The sequence below is a fragment of the Phoxinus phoxinus genome (genome assembly GCF_949152265.1).
Source record: "Phoxinus phoxinus genome assembly, chromosome: 15".
NCBI lineage: Eukaryota > Metazoa > Chordata > Actinopteri > Cypriniformes > Leuciscidae > Phoxinus > Phoxinus phoxinus.
The window spans coordinates 17560851-17586179 of NC_136890.1; the positions used below are offsets into that span (position 1 = coordinate 17560851).

Genomic DNA, 25329 nt, shown 5'->3' on the forward strand with positions numbered 1-25329 from the left:
CGTTGCCGAATATGCCATTCCAGGATGACACACAAGTTGGTAATATTAGGAGAAGATCCACTAATATGTTCTTTCTGTCAAAACCCTTTATCACTGAAGAATGTTTTATTAGATTGTGCTGGTTTTAATCCTGTGTAAACCTTTTTTACTCTGTTAACACTCTTGATTTTTTTTTTTTTTTACCAAAAAGAGTCAAAAACAATTTATAGCAAAAACAGATCGTAAAAACCTGATATAGTTTTACTCTAAATTTTCTTGCAGAGACTCAGATGGACCATTAAATCGTTGTTGTTTTTTTGTAATTGGTTCAACTGGCTGAATAAACAGATTCATTAGAATGAATTGCTCTCCTAAAATGCCCACTTTCCGTCACCTCACTGTATACTCTTACAAAATATAGTGACGTTGCGGCCGCAGCTCTTTACTTGAAGATGATTTTGTGCTGCTAAGAAATGTAGTTTGTTTCTACTTTTTGTTATTTACTCCCCAACACAGCTGTGCAATGCCTGATGTTGTTTTTATGTTTTGACAGTTCTGTGGGAGGACAGATACAAAATTAAAAGAGAGGTAATGAAGATTGTGACTCTACACAAAGCATAATTTGTTACTTTAGAGAGAGAGAGAGAGAGAGAGAGAGAGAGAGAGAAAGAGAAAGAGGAGAAACAGACCTTTGTTGTGGAAGATCTCATTATGATCGCATTTGAAACCATGACCGCCAGTTTCTCCTTCCATTTTGCTTTTGTACGTCTGTTTCTTTCTCCTATTGAGTAAGGAGAGTGGGATTTAAACCTAATTTGCATATTTCATAACATTGATGTTGACATTTAAAGACTCCATGAAATTAAAATTTAGGTTTTGTGGCTTTTAGATGTTTTGAAGTCATCTACACCACCGTTTAAAAGTTTGCAGTCAGTAAAAAATTTAAAGAAATTAAAAGTTGTATTCAGCAAGTATGCATTAAAATGATCAAAAGTAAATATATAGATATTTATATTGTTACCAAAGCTTTCTATAATTCTTTTGAAAGAATCTTGAAAAAAGTGACAGTTTGCACAAAAATATTACGCAGCACAACAGTTTTCAACATTGATAAGAAAGGTTTCTTGAGCAGCAAATCGGCATATTAGAGCGATTTCTGAAGGATCATGTGACACTGAAGACTGGAGTAATGATGCTGAAAATTCAGCTTTGCCATCACAGGCATAGATCACGTTTAATATGTAATTGTAATAATTCACATTATTACTGTTTATGCTGTATTTGTGATCAAATAAATCCAGCCTTGGTGAGCATAAGAGACATTTTTATATAATCAAAATCATTAAAAAATATAGCAGACTCCAAACTTTTGAACAGTAGTGTATATGCAAGCATATCTATAAATGGTAACAAGTACATTTTTTGCAGATATACACATTTTTTCCAGTAAAATGAAACAAAAATATTGATGACTCGTTCTGCACTACATCAATTTGTGAAATTAATTCTTCAAAGTGTCCTGTCCAAACTTAGTTTTAATAAAAAAAGTTTTCTGGCAGCATTTGAAGTATTTTGTAAGCGATTTCATGGGTCTTTAAGGAAAGAGAGAGGCAAAGTCATGTATTTCCAAGTTCCACATTTGTTTGTAACCATTCACGTTTTTCATTCCTGTTAGCTTGCACATAACATGCTCGAGAGTATGCTACAGACGATGTATGTGCAAATATGTGCATGTCGGTGGGCTTTTGTGTGGTGATCAGTCAACCAATCGAATGCGTTTTCATGGGCATTGAGGCGGTCTCTTGACAGAGCAAGCAACTGTACGCTTGCCACTCTTTAATCAGGCACATTTGTCACTGTCATGATGAGACAGTATGCCTGAGAAAGCCTCCGAGGGATTTTCAGAGAGACGTATGAGTAACCCTGGTGCTGCCATCTGCCATCTGTGCCTTGAGCTTTGGGATTTGACAAGTTTATATTCAGCAGGAAGTTACCAATATGCATTATACCTTGGTAATTTGTCCCCATTACATGTTATGAGAAACGCCTGCAAATTCCTTGACCTTGTGCACTTTCATTTCTCCTGACTGGCAGCCCTGCAGACCCTCCCATCGATTCATCACTTCATTTGACCCACCGTGTCACAAAGTCGAGACTCTTGCACTTTGCCTTGGCAGACAGATTATCTAAGTGCTGATCTTGTGCCTCTGGGGTCAAAATGGGCAGCTACGCTGGACAGGTGTTGCTAAAGATCGATTGGCTGGAGAAAACTTTTGCATTCGTCTTAACCATTTACAAAAACTCTGTCATGTTCTTTCTCCGCCTTTAGCGGGACATAGTGAACTAGTATCTCCCATAGATAGATTATGGCCTGGGACATTGGGGACAGTGCTGCTGCGAGGCCTGACACCTGAATAAAAGACACCGGAGTACATATAAATAGACATATGCCAGTATATTTTTTTAAAATACAACAAATGCATTTAAAAATCAAAGATGCATGGTAAATAACTCAATTAAATTATATAATAAATAACAAAAATTTGGTTGGGGTAAAATTAGTGCATTAAGTGTGTAAGGGCTGGTTATCAATGCAGATTTATGAATTCATACCCGTTCATATTCGCAAACTCTTAGATTCAGTTTTTGATTCCATACGAGTCGATTCCTATTAATGTGTGTCTATTTTAGTTCTATCGGTTTTGCTAGCAAATGTATGAAATTCTGTCTCTACTAATGTTGTATATTAATACATGGCAGTCTTTCATACTGATTCAAATGGTAACCTGTCTTTTTAAAATAGTCATTAAAATAAACAACAAAAAAAAAACGGTACGCAAGTCATTTGTTCATAAATTGGATTACACTGATTGTGTTGTATTTGTTTGATACATTAACACGAAAAGGCTCATATTGTGAGAGTCATTTGTTTGTGAATTAGACTACACTGGTCGCCTTGTATGTTTTTAATTCACTAACACAAACAGACTCATAGGCGTCTTTTTATTTTTTTGTAAATCAGGCTACACTGGTTGTATTGTATGTTTGTTTTTGCGTACAGCTCTTCTGAACCTAAAAGAGAGATTTCTTGCTGTTTGTTCGCTAACTAAAATACGTCTTTGCTACCTCCACTCTAAGAGTTCTTGGAGGCAGGCGTCCTTCCTTTGTCCTAGCTGGGTCGTGTCCTTTGGTGCACTGGAATCAGGCCAGTGCTCAGCGACCCTCGCCGCATGCCAGACTCTATCGCGTTTCAAATACATCGCAGCAGCCACACTGCAGGCGAGCTCTGAGAGCAGCAGCATGTGTGATGATGATGGTCAACGTGCGATTCGCAGCAGCATTAAATGACCTTTTCATCTCAGAGCTTCAGTGTGGCAGCTGTGGTGCCAGTTTAGCTTTGGGGGACTAAACTGTGTTGAGTGTTAAGTCCCAGATGTTACCTCATCCCAAACACACACTGAGGGTTATGATTTGACCAATTACTTATGTTTGTTATGCAGTGTGGTAAATTTGCATAGCCACCAAAATACACCAGTTCCAGTTGGATTGGATGGCCGCTACAAAATTACTGGGAAGTTAGTCGGGAATTAAAGTTTATAGAGGCATGTCTGCAATGAAAAAATGTTTTCACTCAGAAATTGGTTGTACTGTATGTTTCACAAGTAATTACAAAGAAACGGCTAGTGACACATTGAATTTCTTGTAAAACTTACTCCAATAATCTGTTTTATTCAAAATGTTGAACAATTATTTTTTACAGTGTGTGAAATGTTCAGTGCTTATTTCTTTGGGGTAAAAAGGAAATTCCACAGTGTCTTCAGAATAATACATTTTGTCTGAAATTGTCCGTATTTTTTACTTTGGATAGGCAGATTCTGCTACATCAGTATCTAAACAGCATGTAAAAACAAAAGGAATAGAAATTGGTTACTGTAATTGTCAGTCAGTTTGATCTCTTCCTGTCTTGATGGGAAATTTCTGGCCAAAATAAGCATCAAACTTGATCAGACTTTATGCTGCAAGTCAGAAGTCTGGCTCTGCAGCCCCATACTGTTTAGATGAGTGTCTATTGGCCAGAATAAGATGCATGCTTGACCAAACTATGCTGATAGGGAAATGTCTGGCTACATGAAATAATAAAAAGTTTATTTTACATAGCTCCTTTCTACAAACTCAAAGTTGCTTTGCAATAGTAATACCAATAGCGAGACCATGGGGGGCTTTGAATGTGATGAGAAGTACCTTGTATTGAATACGGAAACGAACGGGTTGCCAATGTAATCTGTGTAAAACAGGAGTAATGTGGGAGGATTTCTTGGAATGTTTGAGGACTCTGACTGCGAGGTTCTGAATATATAGGAGCTTATTTAGTGTTGTAGTGGGTATGCCAAAAAAGAGAGAATTAGAGTAATATAAGTGGGGAGTATATAAAAAAAGCATGAGCTAGGGTCTCAGTATCATTGATATTTAAGAAAGGCTGTAAACGAGCAATATTCCGGAGGTTGAAAAAGGCAGATTTGGTAAGATGAGATATGAGGATAAAAATTATACCCAGATTTTTAACAGTGGTGGAAGGTTGACTAGGAAATCAGCAATATCAATATTGTCAACACAGAGACTGGATGTAAATTGAGGAGGGACAACCAGAAGTAGATTTGTTTTATCAATGTTTAGTTTGAGAAAATTACTGGCCGAAATGGAGTTGTGGTGAAAGGACTAGTGCGTTCGAAACCAATGTAGAGCTGGGTGTCATCTGCATAGCAATGAAAGTTAAAGCCATGATGATGGATAATGTGACCTAAGGGAAGCGTATAGATAAGGACGAGTAAAGGTCCAAGAACAGAACCTTGTAGAACACCATGTGAGACAGGGGCAGTAGTGGACTTAGCCCGATGGATAGAAATGTAATGCTGACTGTCAGACTAGTAGGAAATGATCCACGACAGGACAGTTCCTGAAATACAAAGAGCAGAGAGTTGTGAGATGAGAATACTGTGAGAGATAGTGTCAAATTGACAACTCTGAGGAGTGCTCTCTCAGTGCCATGGAGAGTGCGAAAACCTGATTGGAAACATTCATAAAGGTTGTGTGATAACAAATTGTTGTATGTTGAGCAGCGACCACTTTCTCAAGCAACTTCGAGAAAAATGGAAGATGCGAAAGTGGTTTAAATTTAGCCATGTCAGGTCAAGGCCAGATTTCTTTAAGACACGGGTGACAGTACTGGTTTTGTTCCTAGGAATCAAAAACTGCAGCTAAGTAGTTTGGAGATAAGAAGTGAAATGGGCAATCCAATTACAGTTACACACATTTTAAGTAAGGCAGTAGGGGCTGGGTCGAGACGACAAGATGAAGAGTTTGATGTCTTGATTAGCTCTGGCATATAGTCTGGGGTGGGAGGATCAAAGTTAGTGAAAGTGCCAGGAGTGAAGGCAGAGAGAAGTTCCTCTGATTATATATACCATTTATTTTATCTTGGAAGAAGTGTAGGAATGACTCTCAGACCTCAGCTGAGATGCTCATGTCAGGTGCAGGTAGGTAGTAAGTTTACTGACAGTGTTTAGGGTCGAGAGGAAGCATTACTAATAAGGGCAGAGTAGTAGCTTAGCGCGCACACTTAAACTGGTTTTCCTGTAGAGGTGTTCAAGGTGACGGCCAACAGCTTTCAAGATGCAAAGTGCAGTCAGTAAACCAGGGAGATGTGTGCGTAGAATGCATTAGTCTACTTAAGGGGGGAGTGAGTATCAAGGGCAGTGGAAATGGAGGTATTATTTTAGGTAGGATATCAATAGAGCTAGTATGTTCAGTAATGGCAGATAGGCGAGTTTGTACAAATGTGGAAAACCATTACTGGAAAATCCAGTGATGGATTCACTGTGATGAGGTTATGGTAAGCTATGATGGATGGGCTGCATTTTGGCAGTCTGAAGTCCGGAGGGTCCGATTGCTCAACTAAAACTTTGCCATGGATATTCAGTTATAAATATCAGGTCTTTGTATGCTCTCAGACTTAATACTGTATGCACATGAGCAAAAGAGTGACAGTGAAATTGTTTTGCGTTCTTTTGTTTCTGTTTGTGTTTGCTTCATTTGAATGGTTTGTTTGCTCATTAGAGGTGTGTAATTGAAGAATTGCTGCTGTGTTTTGTGTATATGTGTAAGAGACGCAGCTCATTTGTGATGACTCAGCAATTTGAAAGCAGTAATGTACTTGAAACAATGTTTTCATTTCCAGTCCCCCTGCTGGAGGCCTAATTGTCATTGTAGATGACAACTTACTGTTCAGATACTTTCATCTTTTCAATGCTCAAGTGTTCAGAGACAGCCCACAAGATTCAGTCTCCTTTATAGAGCTTCGCTTCCGTCCCCTTCTTTTTGACACAGACAAGACTGAGGTTATCAGCAGTCTTTGAGTGACGTCCCCTGCCATAGTCTGTTTTGACGTGTCTGAGCTGCAGCCACTTGACGGCAGGCCTCTTTAAAATCAATCATTAACTGTGAATAGAGGCAGAGTATTATTGTCAGCACCTTTCAGGCCTACTAGAATATATTTATTTTTTATCTCTTGAAGTGATTCAAATACTAAATAGCAGAATTTGAATTCCGTGGCACCCGCACATACATACATGAACGTATGCAACTAGAGGTCATAAATAAATCACAAAATTAAATTTCCAATGCGACAGTCCTGGCTCTCTGATACATTTAATAGTCCTTTCACTAATTGCACAATGTCGGGAACTGTGTCCTCTTTTTAAAATTTTGTACAATGTGTTTTTCACAGCAATAATATGAAGATGGTCATTGGGGACCATACTGTGAAAACCCCTTGAGTCTTTCCTTTTGGGATTGACGTTTTATTTATTTTTTTGAAAGATTGAACAGAACTTTGGCAAAAACTTGCATGAAGCTGACATGGTGATTCATTAACCACTTTTAGACACTACCTCAGGCATGCATACTAACTTTATGATGCATATTACCAAACAAACAACACAAGCAACTTCCTACTACAGGGGATTTTCTTCTGGATGTGTGTGTATAATTTGTGTCCTATAGGAATTATTTCATTTGCAACACAAAGGTCTGAATTGGGTTAATTTTTCATGTTGTCAAGCTGTCATTTCAATGTAATCGAATACATAAATTACATTTAGTAGAATCACACACACACGCACGCGCGCACACACGTGCACGTACACGTATATAAAAACACTGCCGTTAAAAAGTTTGGCATCGGTACGATTTTTTATGTTTTTAAAAGAAGTCTCTTATCCTCACCAAGGCTGTATTTATTTGATTAAAAAAGCAACAACACAATTTTTTAAGATTGTTAAATATTATGACAATTTCATTTAACTGTTTTCTATTTGAATATATTTGAATGTTTTTATATATATATATATATATTTCTAATATGCTGATTTGATGCTCAAAAAACTATTATTATTATTACCAATGTTGAAAACAGTTGTAGACATTTTTTTTTCAGGATTATTTGATGAATAGAAAGTTCTATTTCATTTATTTGAAATAGAATCTTTTGAAACATTATAAACGTCTTTACTGTAACTTTTGATCCATTTATACAGTACATAACTGTTTTCAACATTGATGATAATAATATGAATAATAAACGTTTCCTGAGCAGCAATTCCACATATTAGAATGATTTCTGAAGGATCATGTGACACTGAAGACTGGAGTAATGATGCTGAAAAAAGCATCAGCTTTGCATCACAGAAATGAATTACATTTTAAAATAATGTTGTATTAAAATAGAAAACAGTCATTTTAAATGGTCAAATATTAATTTACCAATATTACTGTTTTTGTGTGTGTATTTTCAATCAAATAAATGCAGCCTTGGTGAACATAAGAGACTTCTTTTAAAAGCATTAAAAATCGTACCGATCCCAACTTTTTGAATGGCAGTGTATGTATGTGTGTGTATATGTGAAAATTATATTATATTAAAATTTTACACATTTAATATATTTTTTTTTAAATAATTTAGAGAGATTGTTTAAATGCCGGTCTAACTTTAAGGACAATTGTGTCTGTGGCTTATTGTTTGCACCTCATGCTAATTATGTGATCAACCCCTCTCGTCCTTTCCCGTATCCATTTACTTCATAACCTTGTTGCCAAACTCCAAATTAACTTCCTATTAAAAATGTATTAAAATGATTTAAAAGGAAAAAGAGGTCTCCCTGGAGACTCCTTACACTAAGTGTACAAGAAGCTAAAGTGCCTTCGGCAGCAGGCCTGTTTACCTTGATTTGCATGTTTATATGCTTTGCCGTTGAGAGTAATCATTGGTTACATGTCATTTAGCAGATGTGTTGTAGAGCAAACACAATGTTTACCTTAGAGTGGACTCATTATAACTCGCAGCTTGGCTAATATATTTGCTCTCTGTGGAGTGACCTTTATATTTAACGTAATGAGGTGCTGGTGATATTAGTATTGGTGGTTTCGGGTGCGATGCTGAAGTTTTTATCACCATTGGGCTCTAATTACTTTGTCGCTCACTGGCAAGCAGACGAAAGCAGCTTAAACCCCTGGCATGCTCACTTACTTTTTATCAACGCCACTGGCACCACAGCCTGTTTCTCTAGAGATATTTTCTTCAAAAAAAGCCTTGAAATGATGCCTCTCCGTCTCTCTTTTATTGTCTCTAGTGACCTGAGAGAACCCCAGGGCTCAGAGTCATGCCTGCTTTGCTTTTGGCAACCAATCCTGCAAGAACAGTTCATATTTTTGACTAGTATTTGGTGGAGAATGTGGATTCTTTACAAAAGCGAACACCCCTGACCCTATTATTGCAGTTTAAGTATTCTTTTGAATATCCTCTGTATTTATTATTAACATCTATAATATTTATGGGCACACATCCATAAGAAAGTTATTCTGAGACCTATAAGATAACAGCCAGCTGTAAGATGTCTGGCACGCATTTTGGAGCGAGGAGGAGAGTGAGAATTATTGACAAACATGAAACGATGTACAGATGTGTGAAAGCAACAAACTCATATTTAAAAGTTAATAGCCTACACTTTGCAATTCATCCTTTAGTCGTTAGTTGCCTTTTGTTGAGGACAAAAATGAAAGCGTTAGTAGACAGAGCAGGACAAAATGGCAAGAAAAAATGTACAGTATGTTCCAAATATTTTCAAGCGCACATGAATATTCCACAAGCTTTATGTACTTCCACAAGTACGAAAACGATCTTGATCGGGAAGTGATTCGCATTTCAGTGTGACCAATGAATGAATCTCTCAGTGATTTATGAAAATTAAACATTGATTAGGCTATTGAGTGGGCAGAAATATGAATGTGCCCATGGCTGCACTACTGTATATGCCTTTTGTAACTCTTGAATACATGTCCGAATGCACTTTTAATTGTTTAATCTCAACGTATAGAGAGATCTGTCGGCATTGTGTATGTGGAGTGCATCCAATCGCTCGTGCGCATACTTTTAAAATGATTTGCACTTTAATAAAGCAGAATGATAGGAATATTTCAGACATTTAGGACTAGTATATGCATTTTTTTTTATTTTTTAAACGAGCCCCCAGTGTTTTATTTGGTTTTCTTTCTTGCCTTTTTTTAAATGAGCATAAAGTTACTGCAAAGAAAGTTTTTGCCTTTTGAATACTAACCTCATGTAATTTTTCCTCCTGGGAACAGAAACCTTGAAGTTGTTCTGTGTTCATGGAAATGAGAACTGTTTAAGGTGTGCTGAATACAGGATTTGAAGACTAAAATACAATTTCAGGACATTATCTCCCTATTGTGTCTTACACCTGCAATTCAGAACCGTACCTTCTTAGATAAAAGAAGCTTTTTAAAAGTTAACACATTAACAGCACAATGCACAGGGAATGCTGATTTGGCTTATTTTGCTTTTCAGGTACAAGTTGATCAGACGGCGAGTGATCTGGCTGATTGGACAATGGCTCTCGGTCAAGTTCAAGCCGGATCTACGGCCCCTGCTCTATGAGGTCATCCTCAGTCTCATGCAGGACCCCGATCTTGTGGTATGTGAATCTTAAAGGGATATTTCGGCCAAAAACTAATAATCTGTCATCATTTACTCACCCTCATGTCGTTCCAATGAATTACAATGAATGTTGGCTGATGCTTTCAAGCTTAGAAAAGGACACAAGCACCATAAAAGTATCATATAACAATGTGATGTATTATATTTTTCATTGTAAAATTGTTTATTGGCCCTTGCCACGTTGATGAGAGAGGTAGCAAAGTCTTGTTCTTAAATTATGTTCTTTTCAGAAACAAAAGCTTACAAAACTGGTCTAAGCTTTAGTTCCCATTGTAATTGCACGGAAAAGAGGGACACACATTCAGTTAAATATCTACTTCCTCAAAAGAATTCATCTTAATTTCTGTATGATCTCTATTCAATAATTTCCATGATTTATAAGTATGTTAAGTATAAGAATCCCCAATCAACACTGATGACTACACACACCATACGTAGATGTGATACTATTATAGTTTTTATCAAAATGATTAGCGTTTATTTTTAAATTTGTATTTAAATTTTTTTAGTAATTTGATGTGCTTTTCAGTTTTTGTTCTTTTTAAATATTTAAATATTTTTAAAAAAATTGTTTTTTAATGCTTAAACTTATTTCAGTTATTTGCCAAGGCCACTTTTCCATTTTAAATTTTTTTTTTTTATCTAACGTTTTATTTTTATATAATTTTATTTAAAAAAAATTGTTTTAAATGTTTTTAGTTTTAGTTAACGATAATAACCCTGATGTGATGTGCACGAGAGCAATCATGATTTCCCAATGAGCATTACCAATTATTGACTTGCTTTCTTTGGATTGAAAGTCTGGACAAATCGCCCATTGGTTCCAATCAATATTGTCTTCCCCAATTAGGGATGCGTGAGGACTCTTACCCTTGTTGTGTCTCGGTACATAATGAGAGGCCATCATTAGATGCCAACGTATGAACGGTAGCATTAATCAGCATCACCAGTGGCTAATCACTAATGCGACTGCGTGACCAAAGGCACCCTACAGTCGGCAGCTTAGCCACGTTTAATTCAAAATCAATTTCATGTGCAGTTTGTGCACTGCGAGAATTTTTTTGCCGTCCAACACTTTTCTCAGCTTACAGTCATTTTGTATTAATTTGCTGTTCAATAGCCTGAGTTTTCTGATCGGATTTTTAGATATGTAGGTAAATGCAGTTAAATGCATTGACAGAATTGACCGTTCGCAAAAGCCACGCCCCTTAGTTATTGTTACTACGCCCGTCAAACAATTGAGAACCATAGCCATGGCTGGGTTTAGCTCCATACATTAAGTGATTGGTTTTGGAGTAATGCAGCAGACATATCCTCCAGGGCACGACAGAAAGTATAGACAGAATAGCACATGCACAAAACAGTTTTGTAAAATTATATATCAATCATTTTTATTTGATCATATATCATTTTACAAAACTGTTTTGCGCATGTGCTCCCGCGCGCGCTATTTCAGTCACAACACTGCAATCAGAGGACGCGCTGAAACCATCAACTCTCGATGCTGTTCTCTTCATTCATAACTCGTAGCCGACTGAGAAGGATATATTTGTGTAAATAGTTGTGCAACTGCGCGAACTTTGTTTTGAAGTTTAATGTTTGAGTTCCAGAGGAATTTGTGACTTTGTACCTGTTCAACCACATCAAATTTTCGTAATTAGTAAGTCCGTGCTCTTTCTCTTTTTTTCCTCTTGTTTGCTGACTGATGAGGGGCGCAGTTTGTACATGTTTGTACATGTAGCCTATTTTTTAATAATAGTTGCAAGCAATCATAAAATACAGCAAGTTTTAAGCCCGTGCAGACCCCACTGCCATAGGTGCATCGTTTCACTATCTTGCTGAAATCGGAATGTTTGACGGAGGTCCTTCTCCTTAGTTACAGTTGCTGAGCTAGGATTGGACGAGAACCGTTCGAGGGCGGGGTTTTTGCGAACGGTCAATTGACTGCCTGCATTTTTAGATAGGTTGGGTCCGGGCAATTAGCTTGTTTTATAGGTGTTTCATTAAGAGGGGTTAATTTGTTCAAATGAATTTATCCTGCTGACGGCATTAGCATGCTGTGCTTCATTGTCCTAGCAGTGACTTGTCAGCGTGGTGAAACTCTAAATTTCCCACCATTAAAGCACAGCTTCTACACTCATCAGAGCAGCGCTGTTGTAACACATTCAGACAGTTACTGTTTGACTTCAAATAACTAGCTGTGAGCAATGTTCCCATTATTTTACATAATCTGTAGCTCCACTTTTTGTGGAGACTGTGATGATCTATTATTGCTCAAGACTTTTCATTTGTTGAATATCCTACAGTTATTGTATTGAAGAGCTGTGCAGTCTGCACAGTTTCTTAATCGTTGGTATTTTTACTCTTTGCCGTTGCGATTCCCTCAAACTTTAAAAAATGTGTCTCGAGCTGCTTGAAAATATGTTTAGAACATCCATAATATAATCTTTTGAAGTTTTGAAGTATATGGTAAAATATATATTTATATGCTAGCAACTAGATGTCAACAATGGCTATTGGAGTTCATCACATGCATACAGATGTTTGTGAAAATCTTTTCTCGGTGGGATTATCGGAGTCTGAAAATGGAATGAAGGCTTTATCAGCTGGCAGAGTGGACGCGTTCAGTCGGTGATGGAGAGGCAGGGAAATTATCACAGAAGTGTTTTTGGGATTTCTTCAAACATTCAAGGCGAAGGACGATCCACAAATCATTTTCGTTTCCATCAACCTGATTGGAATTTTGATTGCTGCCGCTGGCTACGAAATGATGTGTTTTTAAAATGGGGGACGGTAGCATAAAATCATCCAAGCATTTTATCTACTGTAGGTTTAACTCATACTTGTTGTCCATTCCCAGCTTGATTACATTTAAATTTAAGGCATTGATTACGGCACAGTTTGCACCTCTGGTGGTGAATGTTGTTGCTGTGCAGCGCTTAGTATTAAAATGAATATGTACTAGGGGAGGACAGTAATCTTATATTGCTGTATGAACAGTTTTATATCATGGTAACTGCATAAATCACAATGGACTTATTTTTGCAAGAAATTAAATGGGGTATAGTGGGGTCCAAAAGTCTAAGACTACTAGTGAGAATGCTGCTTTATTTATATTCAATTTTATTATTGACACAATTAAAATAAACGTAATATACATTTCTTTAGATTTGTTATGTAATTTTGTTTATTATAGCAGTGTTTTTTTTATTTATTAGCTTTTATTTTTATATTTTCAGTTTTCACGTTAATTTTAGATTACATAACAAATCTAAAGAAATGTATATTAAGTTTATTTTAATTGTCAATAATAAAATTAGAATATTGCTATTCAGGTTTAATACATTTTTATTTCAGTTGTAGTTATATTTTTTTAATGTATTTCCAGTTTTAGTTTATTCATTTAGTTAATTTTAACTAATATTTATATTTTATTTGACTTTAGCTTTATTTCAATTAACAGAAATGTTTTTAATAGATGTAGTTTTAGTTAGCGATAATAGCCCTGATTTATACTGTAGGTTTAAATTACATAAACAAATTCTAGATCATCGGTGTGGATTCCATTGTATATAAAAATTAGTAATGCCTAACACATTAAGTAATACATATTTTTAATGTATAATATTTATGCAATCTGCTTTGCATTGTATACAAGCATCTCATAATAACAGATTTGTTTTACTTATTTGGGACACGTCCTATTCCGTATTTTTATATTCCATGTTGCTTCATTACTTTCAAATAGCATGTAAACAGTGTAACGCACTCCTGCTCATTGATAATCCATGTGGATATTTCTAGCATCGCGCTGTTTACGCCGTCATACTGCCCAACCCTAACCCTAACTTGTACTTATTTATTCATTGATATGTTCGTTGTATTTATGGAAGTCGGTGTGGTGTGTACCAAGGCCGTTGAGCGGCCCACTCTCTCATGTCATATCGCCTCTGCAGGCTCCACAGGCTCAGTAGAACCAGTTTAAATATTTAAGTTGTGGAGATGACAGACCATTAGCATGCTGTTCAAATGTATGAGAGCTCCCGGCCGAGCACGCTCGCTTGGGTGTTTGTGTATGTATTTACGTGCGTGCCACAGGAAATTGAAGTCAGAGACCGCGGGAACGAGGCAAACCACGCGCTCACCAAACACCATTAACTCTCTTTCAGCTGTGCAGCTGCTAGGTACGTGTGACAGGGAATCCAAATCAAGTTTACATGTTTGTTATTAGCTTATAAAACCGAGTAAAAACCCCAGCTCCATTTCACTCAGTGAACCCGTCCAGAGAGGGAATGGCAAACAAATATTATTGAACGATGGAAAGCGGGACAAACTGGGAAGGCCGATAATATATTAATTTAATGTATTTCACATTTCGTCCTAAACATGTCAGGCATAGAAATGTTGTCCCGTCTCAGGGGTGAGTCTCTATTGGCGACAGAGCAATCTGGGTGTAAAACCTGAGGCATTTATTGCCTTTCATCAGTACTACGTCTTATTTTTTAGGGGGTCTCTTGAGATGGTTTGAACAGCACCTAAGTGTTAATTTTTGGGGTCTTTCTTTTGGAGCAGCATTATTCTTCTGTTCTAGCATTAAAAAGGGACAGTTCACCCAAAAATGAAAACTGTCATCATGTACTGAGCTTTATTTCATTCCAAATGTGTATGACCTACTACACGTTTGGAACTACACGCTTTTCTATGGAACACAAAATAAGATATTTTAAACAATGTCTTTTGTGTCAATATTTTTTTTTTGTCCATGCAATGAGAGTTATTGGGGTCCAATTTTGCTGTTTAACCAATTGCAGTTTTTCCCACATAATTTTGGGACTAAAAGGGGGTAGACCTCAGAAGAAAATTGTATATTTTAAAGTTAAATGCATTAATATGGTAGCCTAGAAATCTAGACGCACCCTAGCGGCAGCAAATTTTATTTTGCAGCTGGAAAAACCAAACTCTAGTCAGGCCAATCACATCGTTTATAGAGTCGGTGGGTGGGCTTAACATAATGACGGCAGAGTTGCGACGGTTCCGCGTGAATTCCCTGCTACCGGTACTTGAAAACAAAGAATGGCTGCTGTTGCTGCTGGCGAACAGCGGTCTTTTGAAATGGCTTTGGCCGCGACTCTGGAAGACTTGGAGTTAAGCTTTTCTTTGAGAAAAGAACAAAGAGCGGCACTGAAGTCATTCTTTCTCTGACTATGTCACCTTCGTTGCTCTGGTTGGTTGTAGCGCTATCCTATTGCGTGCAGAGGGAATTTGAAAGACAACCATTTATCCCGCCCCTCGGATTGAGCCCTGCCAATGGTGTGTTCCCAAACCCAACATCCTGATGTGGGTCTGGCTTGTCAGGCTATTAATATGGTGCACTTTGGGAGCACAATTAACAATAATAATAATAATATCTTATTGGGGGGCAATCTCTTCAACCACCACCAATGTGCAGCATCCACCTGGATGATGCGACGGCAGCCATATTGCGCCAGAACGCCCACCACACACCAGCTTACTGGTGGAGAGGAGACAGTGATGAAGCCAATCAGTATATGGGGATGATTAGGAGGCCATGATAGACAGAGGCAAATTTTGGCCAGGATGGCGGGGTTACACCCCTACTCTTTTTCGAAGGACATCCTGGGATTTTTAATGACCACAGAGTGAGACCTCGGTTTTACGTCTCATCCGAAGGACGGGTCTCATCCAATTAAGTCCTCCAATCCCTGTTCAGTGACCAAATTGAAGAGAGTAAAAGGTTTTTGCATTGACTGGATTTTTTAGTTGTGGTAGTGTCTTAAGCTGGGGACACACTTAAGACTTAAAGACTAATAAAGAATACCAGTTTCAGCAGCAATCGTTCTCCCCTCCGCCATGTTTAAAGTTTATGGCCCACTTAACTCAGGAACTTGGGTATCAAAATTACCCCCAAGCTTCCCAGTGGTATATGTGTCTTGAGAGGGCAATTTTTAGCTTGTAAACTCGTATTTACGATAATTCCGATAGCACGTGAAGGCAGCATAAGCCGCACTGAAAACGCTTGAAAACATCATGAGATCATGAGCTGTCTGTGTGTAAGACACATAATTTTCATTTTTCCGGTGAGCAAACCCTTTAAATGTAACCATTATCTACAGTTAATTTTCTTATCTGTATAACTTCAACATTTTAACAAGCTTAATATTCACTTTATTGAGCCAGCAAGCAGCCGGGCACTTAACGGATAGTTTACTTTCTGTGCACATTAGCAGACTCTACCTTCGTGCTTTTCCACAAACGCTCGTCGTCTGAGCATGGTGAGCCGTCAGCGCTCTAGAGGTGCTGTCATGTCAGTGTGCAGACTCGCAGTTTGAGTCGACTTGACAGTTGCCTCGGGCCTCAAGGCTCCAGGCAAAGACAAACTACTCTTACACAGCTCCAACATCAACAACTCTGGAGATTTTACCCTCCTGCTTATAAAACAACCCATTGGTCATTTCTTGGGTTCCATTAAAGCTCCACAAGCCTTAGAAATTCATTGTAGGCCAGTCATCCACCATTAAAATAATGACATGTTGTGGTCTGTGTTGTTTTAATTTCAGTGCAAGAAGTTGCAGATTTGAACTTTGTGAGTGGCAATTTTTTAACAACCAATTAAAATGGCATTTGTTTGTCAAAATGTATGTTTACCAAGAACATTTTATTTGTCCTATCCAAGGGGTTTTGGTTAAGCACAGCTTTCAAGGACTGAGATTATAGTAAGAAATAATAAATCTTAAATAATAGATTTGAAAATATGATGGATTTTCAAATGCCTTGGCCTTTTTATATTATGTAGGAAGAGTTGAAATTGTTTCTCCAAAATGGTCTTCTTGTCCAGTATATATTCTAAAATGGTGTTGAAATATTTTTCTTGTCAGATGCTGACTCATTTGATTTGAATAGATAATTGATATTAAATTAAAACATTATTTCACAAAATTACAGTTTTTTTACTGCATTTTTCATATATAGCTTTGGTGAGACTATGCTTCTTTCAAAAGCATTACATTTTTTAAACTTTTGACCATGTTTATGTATTTATACCTAACATTAAATATTGTAATACTTTCACATTGAAACTCAAATAATGTAGAAACAATATAAAGACAGTATATTTGACCTTTTTTTGCACAATGAATGAAGTTCAATATATTTTCTGCCCTGCAAAAAAAAAAAATGTTTTTGTTTTTGAATAAATATACAGACATGAGAGCTCCAACTCTGGTGAGGTCCCTCATTTCTGAACAGGCCATACGCTGCACATTCTTCACATTACATAGACATACAGTGTTTTCCATCAAACACAGTCTTCATAATGTAATAATGAAAACAGTCTTCATAAGTCAGTCAGTTATTTTCTTTTTGCCTTTTGTTCATTGATTATTATACATTAATGACAGACAGCCGCAGGCTTATTAGGCTGCTGTCACTTTAAGACCTGAAGCACATGATGCAGATCTAACATGCATCCTATTTTCTCACAACTCTGTTCATTTAACACTTTTTAACTCCTTTAAGACTGTGCTTACCAGGATACTCGACAAAACGGGAATTTTGACATAATTTAGTTTGTTTTGGTCTGTTCAAGCAGGAAAGAGAACTCAATGCTGCAATGAAGCGGCATTCTTATGGAGCTTATATTATGACAAAATGATTTGAATTTGAATTGTGTAAATCTGAATTATTTGCAAGTGTAATCTAACAAAATTGAATTTTAGGTGGTAGTTTAAATAGTTCTGAATTTGAATTTTTTTAAATGAATATTGAACATTTGAAATTTAACAAATTGAAATGTTTTTATGGCTGAATTTTATAGACATGTATTTTCAAACAGTAATATTCAGTTTAAAAAAATTCAGATTCAAGTTTTCAAGATGAAGAAATTCAGAACTTCAAATTCAGTTTTCTAAAATTCAATGTCAAAAATTCAAGTTCAAAAATTCAGATCTGACAGAAAGTAGGTCACAGGTCATCCACAGGGAAGAGTAGATGATCTCAGAAAAGTCGAACAGAGCATTTTGGCCAATTGGGGACTGCGGAAGTTTTCCAGCGCGAACGTGGTGGTGGTTCAAGAGGTTGCCACTCTCTGACTCTTGTCATGAATCGCCCGGAGGTCTATTACATGTACGACGCAGTCTAGACCGGACGCGAACGGTGCGACGCGACCCGTGAAATCCCCAACAGCACACGGATTCCCCATCCTATTTCTGACCTAGTCCCAGCTCTTTGCAACAGTCGCTTCAAGCTGTGTTGCGTCGCGCCGCTCGCGTCCTGTCTGTGTAACTGAGGTCTAGTAGACAAGGTGGCGTTCTAATCAATTTTACACAAAATGTAGGCTACTTTAAAACAAACACCAGAGACCGCTTAGACAAATGTCCCACGTGCTGAGAACGCTAACCTAACATATAAACACAAAATCATTCATGTTTAAGAATCTTAACGTTACCTCCGGGCGATTCATGACAAGAGTGGACATTCTAAAACGCTCACGTGAAAAACGCTTAACGTGGCTCACTGTACGAAGACAGTGATATTAAAGGACCAAACTCAGTACAAATCATATTAATAAACCATACTTTGTATAAAAAATCAGATGAGCCCAGAATACCTACGCAACGCGTTTAATTGTGCGTTAAGCATTTCCTTACCATAGAAAACCGTTATAAGAAAACGCTTAACGTGGCTCACTGTACAAAGACAGTGATATAAGCACCGTACACATCATATTAATAAACCATACATGTATAAAACATCAGATGAGCCCAGAATATGAACGCAACGCGTTTAATTACGCGTTAAGCATGTTCTTACCATAGAAAACCGTTATAAGAAAACACTTAACGTGGCTTAATAAACCTTAAACCTGATTTGTTATACATAGTAGGCCTATGGTTTATTAAGGACCATTTAAGGTTTATTAAGCCACGTTAAGCGTTTTCTTATAACGGTTTTCTATGATTAGAACATGCTTAATTAAATGCGTTGCGTTCATATTCTGGGCTCATCTGATTTTTTATACAAAGTGGTTTATTAATATGATTTGTACTGAGTTTGGTCCTTTAATATCACTGTCTTCATACAGTAAGCCACGTTAAGCGTTTTCATATCGGTTTTCTATTAAGGAATTTCTATTAACGCGTTGCGTTCATATTCTGGGCTCATCTGATTTTTTATACATTGTTATTATTATGATGCGTAGGCTACTGAGTTTGGTCCTTGTCTTTGTACAGTAAGCCACGTTAAGCGTTTTCTTATCGGTTTTCTATGGTAAGGAAATGCTTAACGCGTTGCGTTCATATTCTGGGCTCATCTGATTTTTTATACATAGTATGGTTTATTAATATGATGTGTACGGTCCTTATATCACTGTCTTTGTACAGTGAGCCACGTTAAGCGTTTTCTTATAACGGTTTTCTATGGTAAGGAAATGCTTAACGCACAATTAAACGCGTTGCGTATTATTCTGGGCTCATCTGATTTTTTATACAAAGTATGGTTTATTAATATGATTTGTACTGAGTTTGGTCCTTTAATATCACTGTCTTCGTACAGTGAGCCACGTTAAGCGTTTTTCACGTGAGCGTTTTAGAATGTCCACTCTTGTCATGAATCGCCCGGAGGTAACGTTAAGATTCTTAAACATGAATGATTTTGTGTTTACGTTAGGTTAGCGTTCTCAGCACGTGGGACATTTGTCTAAGCGGTCTCTGGTGTTTGTTTTAAAGTAGCCTACATTTTGTGTAAAATTGATTAGAACGCCACCTTGTCTACTAGACCTCAGTTACACAGACAGGACGCGAGCGGCGCGACGCAACACAGCTTGAAGCGACTGTTGCAAAGAGCTGGGACTAGGTCAGAAATAGGATGGGGAATCCGTGTGCTGTTGGGGATTTCACGGGTCGCGTCGCACCGTTCGCGTCCGGTCTAGACTGCGTCGTACATGTAATAGACCTCCGGGCGATTCATGACAAGAGTCAGAGAGTGGCAACCTCTTGAACCACCACCACGTTCGCGCTGGAAAACTTCCGCAGTCCCCAATTGGCCAAAATGCTCTGTTCGACTTTTCTGAGATCATCTACTCTTCCCTGTGGATGACCTGTGACCTACTTTCTGTCAGATCTGAATTTTTGAACTTGAATTTTTGACATTGAATTTTAGAAAACTGAATTTGAAGTTCTGAATTTCTTCATCTTGAAAACTTGAATCTGAATTTTTTTAAACTGAATATTACTGTTTGAAAATACATGTCTATAAAATTCAGCCATAAAAACATTTCAATTTGTTAAATTTCAAATGTTCAATATTCATTTAAAAAAATTCAAATTCAGAACTATTTAAACTACCACCTAAAATTCAATTTTGTTAGATTACACTTGCAAATAATTCAGATTTACACAATTCAAATTCAAATCATTTTGTCATAATATAAGCTCCATACATTCTGCGCTCGGTTCTTTTTTGCATCTTATCGCACTTGAGTGGTTTAATGGCACTGTGAATCAATGATAATATGATCATATAGCACAGCTAAAGGATGACAGAAAATAATCGGATTGCGTAATTAACACGTTAATTTTGACAGCCCTAATTTATGAGATAGTTTTGGTCTGAATGGATGTCAGCTGTGGTCTTCTATTTATTGACCTCTATCCTAGGCACAACAACAAAGCTTATCAATAACACTGTATGTCTATGTAATGTGAAGAATGTGCAGCGTATGGCCTGTTCAGAAATGAGGGACCTCACCAGAGTTGGAGCTCTCATGCCTCCAGGAGCTTTCAACACAGCAGTAGATCATTTATCTTATATGTTTCAACATTGCCCGAACTCTATTATGCAAAGGAAATGAGATCGGGCTACTTCTATTTCATGGTTTGTCAGCTTGAGAAGAATAGACTAATCGCTTTCATATGCAAACACCCTCATACATATATACAGCCTGTATTTGCAAATACTGTACTGCACCTTCGCTTGCAGTGCTGTTACTAGGGGAAAACTGCCTTCTCTTTATTGTTTTGACATCTAATATGCATGAAGATAAGCCCAAAATAAGCATCGTGACGAAATAGATCGATTTGAATAAATAAATAAAAACACTTAACATTATGTGTTTAGAAGAAAAAAACAAAACAAAACAGAATTTCAACTTTTATCTTTGGATGATCACTATAAAACGTACAATTTTTTTATTTTGTGTTTATCGTTGTCCCTGATTCAGACTTTCAATACTAAACTAATTTAATTACATTTTTAAAACTATGATAATATAATTTGATATATATATATATATATATATATATATATATATATATATATATATATATATATATATATATATATATATATATATATATATATATAGAATTCTATTTATATCAAATTGATTACATTATTATAGTTATAAAATGTATTTATATTTAAAATCATTTATGACATAAATATTATATATTATTATACTATTAATATTGTTTATTTTTATGATATAATTAATAACTTTTTACAATAAGTTCCCATTTGCTGATGTGAGGTAATGCATTAACTAACATTAATGAACATTATTTGGAGTATTCATCTTTATTAATGTTAGTCAATAACAATGCAGCTATTCATAGTTCTAGCTTATTAGCTTATGTCTATTAAATAATAGCACACAAATGATTTTGATAAAGTATTTGTAATTGCTGACATTAATATTAACTAAGATTACTAAATGCATTTGAAGTATTTTCAGTAGTTCATGTTTCATGTAGTCAACGAATGCTAAAATATTACCATTTCATTTGAAATATAATTTCAATATTTTTTTTTGCCACTGATTTTTCAGCATAACTTTTGGCACATCCTTTGCCTGTAAAGTTGCGTCTCTAAAGCAAGAAGTATTTATAATTTTTTTTTTTATAGTATTTTAGAATTTCAAGTTTTCTCAAATACTTTGTATTTTATTATTGTATGTGTTCAAAACACAAAAACTATAGCCAAAACAAAACACTGTGAACTCTGACCAGTGCATGGATATGTGTTTGGGGGGGGGATTACCGTGGCAGCTGTGTCTTCAGCGATTGCTTGTGGAGACTAATAGCTATTATTCACCTAACTTCTCCATTCAGACGAGCCGAAGAAAGCAGGATTAGATGCTCATATCCATATCGAAGGCAAGCTGAGCGGGCTGATAACAGCGATGCAGGAAGACCCATACTGATGGGCCGCTCTGGTTGGCCAGGTGGCACGTGGACTCGTCCGACATCCGCAGGCAGGCATATACCTTGTTAAAGGGTTACTGTCACACAATCCCATCTCCTCGCTCATAATTCTCTCATATCTGCTGGGTGGGCGCTCTGTACTCTGGCAGGGAGCAGAGTGCTTTATTTTCAGCCGGTGTTTGATGTTTTACGCCGCGGATGCCTCTGAAAGAGAGGAGGCAGCCCTGCTTATCTCTGCTTTTAATCCTCTCTAGAATATGTAAGCCCTCCTAAACCCATTTCAATGACGATGGATTGAATTCGGTAACTGACGGTATTGTTTCTGTTAGTTACATGCTTTACAGTCTGTAGCTATGACAATGCTTAGAAAATAGCAGGTTTTTGTGCGTCTTAATTGGTTGCTTAAATACTGTAGGAGCGTAAATGGCGTGCAAGCGTGCTTCTCTTACAGTCTTCCAGCTTTAGCCTTCTACACCGTGAAAAAAATATTTTTCATTTAACTCTTTTTTTTCTTTTGTCAAATCCACTTTCATAATTAATGTGGTTCAGTTAGCATGCCATTTTGAGTTTCTGTTGATTAAACCAATCTCCTTCATTGTATTAACTAAAAATATATATTTTAATTCAATTAAAATTTTAAGCAAACAGGCAACTTTAAGTTAAACCAACTATATTTTTTAGTGTAGAGACTCACACTGACAGTTGCTGTATCTGAAATCACATACTTTTGTTCATCGAACCATAATAATTTAGTTACACTGTATTTTAAGTTATCCTTGTTACAGTGCAATTATACAATTATGGACTAATAATTATGGAGTAATATTAATTAATAACATACTTAAATGGTTATGGTTTAAATTTAGGGTTAGTTGCATATTATTATGCATAATTTACAGTTTTGTAAGATGTGTAACTAGGACACAGTGTTACCTATAATTTACACAGATGTGGTAAACGGATATAAAACAACTTGCCGATATTATATTCCACTAGAAGTGCGCAGTGCTGTTTGTGTGTGCAGAGACATTGTCCTCTGCCTGGATTTTTTCTTTTATTGTTCTAATGGTGTGCTTGGGACATTTGTGGTCTGCAGCCTTTGGCCAGTGGGCATGTTGTCTGTGTCTGAAGCTCTATGAAGCTCCGCTAAGTTAGTTGTCACGTCTCGACACAAAAACAATCTGCTGACTGCTATCTGTAACTCGACAGATTGCTTGGCATTGTAATTACGTTTTAATGATGACACGTAATTATTGTTTATTAGTGAGCTAGACTGAAGATGGCTGAACTCGCTCGCAAATTACTGCCAGTCATAACGGTTTGTTCTTATGCGGAGAAGCCCCCCCAAAATATTTAATTTATCCACTGTATTTGAAAAAATATTGCAAAAACTCGTCTTCCCACAGGTAGGTTGGGCTTTGGTTGGACTGTATGTGTTCTGATGTCAGAGACAGGGGGCGTGTCTTCTGGCAGTGTTCCAGCCTTGAGGAGGGGCCATACTGTGCATTATAAATTAATTTATTAATCAAAAATAAAGAAGCCATTTTAAATTCTATAAGTGATTTTAGGTATCACAGCATTATAATGTGCAGTAAAGTGGATATTTAATTTGAGATTTGCTAAAGATGACTTTTAACAGTGTTAAAAGTCTTAGTGTTTTAAAGATGAACTTTAATTGAACGTTAAATAAACAGCAAAGGTAATATAATGTTCACAAATAGAGGAAACGAGCATGAACAATTTAATGTACAATTTAATGTGGCTGAAAGTGAGAGTTTCCAGCATTTCTATTAACATGACAGGGCTCGTTTTTTTTTTAATATAGCAAAGCAGTTGTCAGTAAGAACGGACTTTTAATGGAAGGATTATTCAGAGACAGAGCATGTGAGCGGAGCGGTTAATACTTCCTCCTGAGCGGAGAGCGCCTTTCTGAAGATTCCGCTCCGCTCGCTCCGTCCGCTCAGCGCCGCTCGCTCAACCCAGAATGCCCTATTGTGATTTGCTAGTTCGAGAATCGGTGAATTAGCTAAAGTAATAGTGGGTTGGTTATGGAGTTGAGTGCTGACTCAAGTTTAAACACATCACAGTGCTGAGCGCGTGTTTTCCGCCGCTGGATAACTGTCCCGGGCACACCGCATGAGCCTGAAACCTAATACATTTACATTTACATTTATTCATTTAGCTGACGCTTTTATCCAAAGCGACTTACAAATGAGAGCAATAAGCAATTAAACTAGGACAACAGTATGTAAGTGCTATGACCCTTCACAGTTCAATCTAACGCATGTTTTTTATATATATATATATATATATAAAGATAGAATAGTGGAGAAAGAGTTAGTGTTACTGGATCAAGTGCTGTCGAAAATATTTCTTTGAAAATAATACTTTGTCCAAGCTAATGTTTCTAAAAGTGTCTTGAGACGTTTTTAAATAGACCGCATTACCCGCGGTTTTGGTCTATTTAAACGTTAGAACGCGCGTTTATTTTACTAATGCCAGTAAATCATCCAGCTGTGCTTTGATAAGATGTTGTTAAGTGCATTTCACCTGTGTTTACTTTTATGAGATAGTCCAGATGTGTTTTGTGAAGTTCTACATGCATTTCATCTTGTTTGTGTGTGTGTGCGCGCGCGTTTTAATTTGCCTGTTTTGCAACTGCAGTTATGTTCACGGAAATAAAATAACAAAAATCAAATATACCTTTTCAGTTATTGCATTTAATAGGCAAGTTTGCCAAAGGACTAGACATGTTTTTTTAATTAAGTTAATTTAATGCATTTTAATGAATAAAAAGAACAGACTTTTATTCAGAATCACCCCGAAATAACTTCTATTTACAATCCTAGCTACTGTAATTTATACATTTATTCAAGATATTCATGACAAAGTACAAACAGAAAGCAAGAAGAGACATTTTATGTCTGAGCGGGATTTGTTTTACCGGTGAGCGTGAGCGATTCATCAGTGGAGCGTGAGCGATTTATCAGTGGAGCGTTCGCTTGGGACGTGAGCGACTGAGTGGAGCGCACGCGCATAGAGCGGAATATTGAGCTGAGCGTC

The 25329-nt window shown here is 36.8% G+C and overlaps 1 protein-coding gene across 1 annotated transcript in view; it reads left to right on the forward strand.

The window, feature by feature from the left end:
- Positions 1–25329, forward strand: part of ipo11 (importin 11) — a 172197-nt gene that overhangs the window by 75432 nt on the left and 71436 nt on the right. The window contains exon 16 of the mRNA XM_079637995.1: positions 9899–10025. Within this exon, the coding sequence (XP_079494121.1) occupies positions 9899–10025 (127 nt within the window). The remainder of the gene's footprint in view (positions 1–9898; positions 10026–25329) is intronic.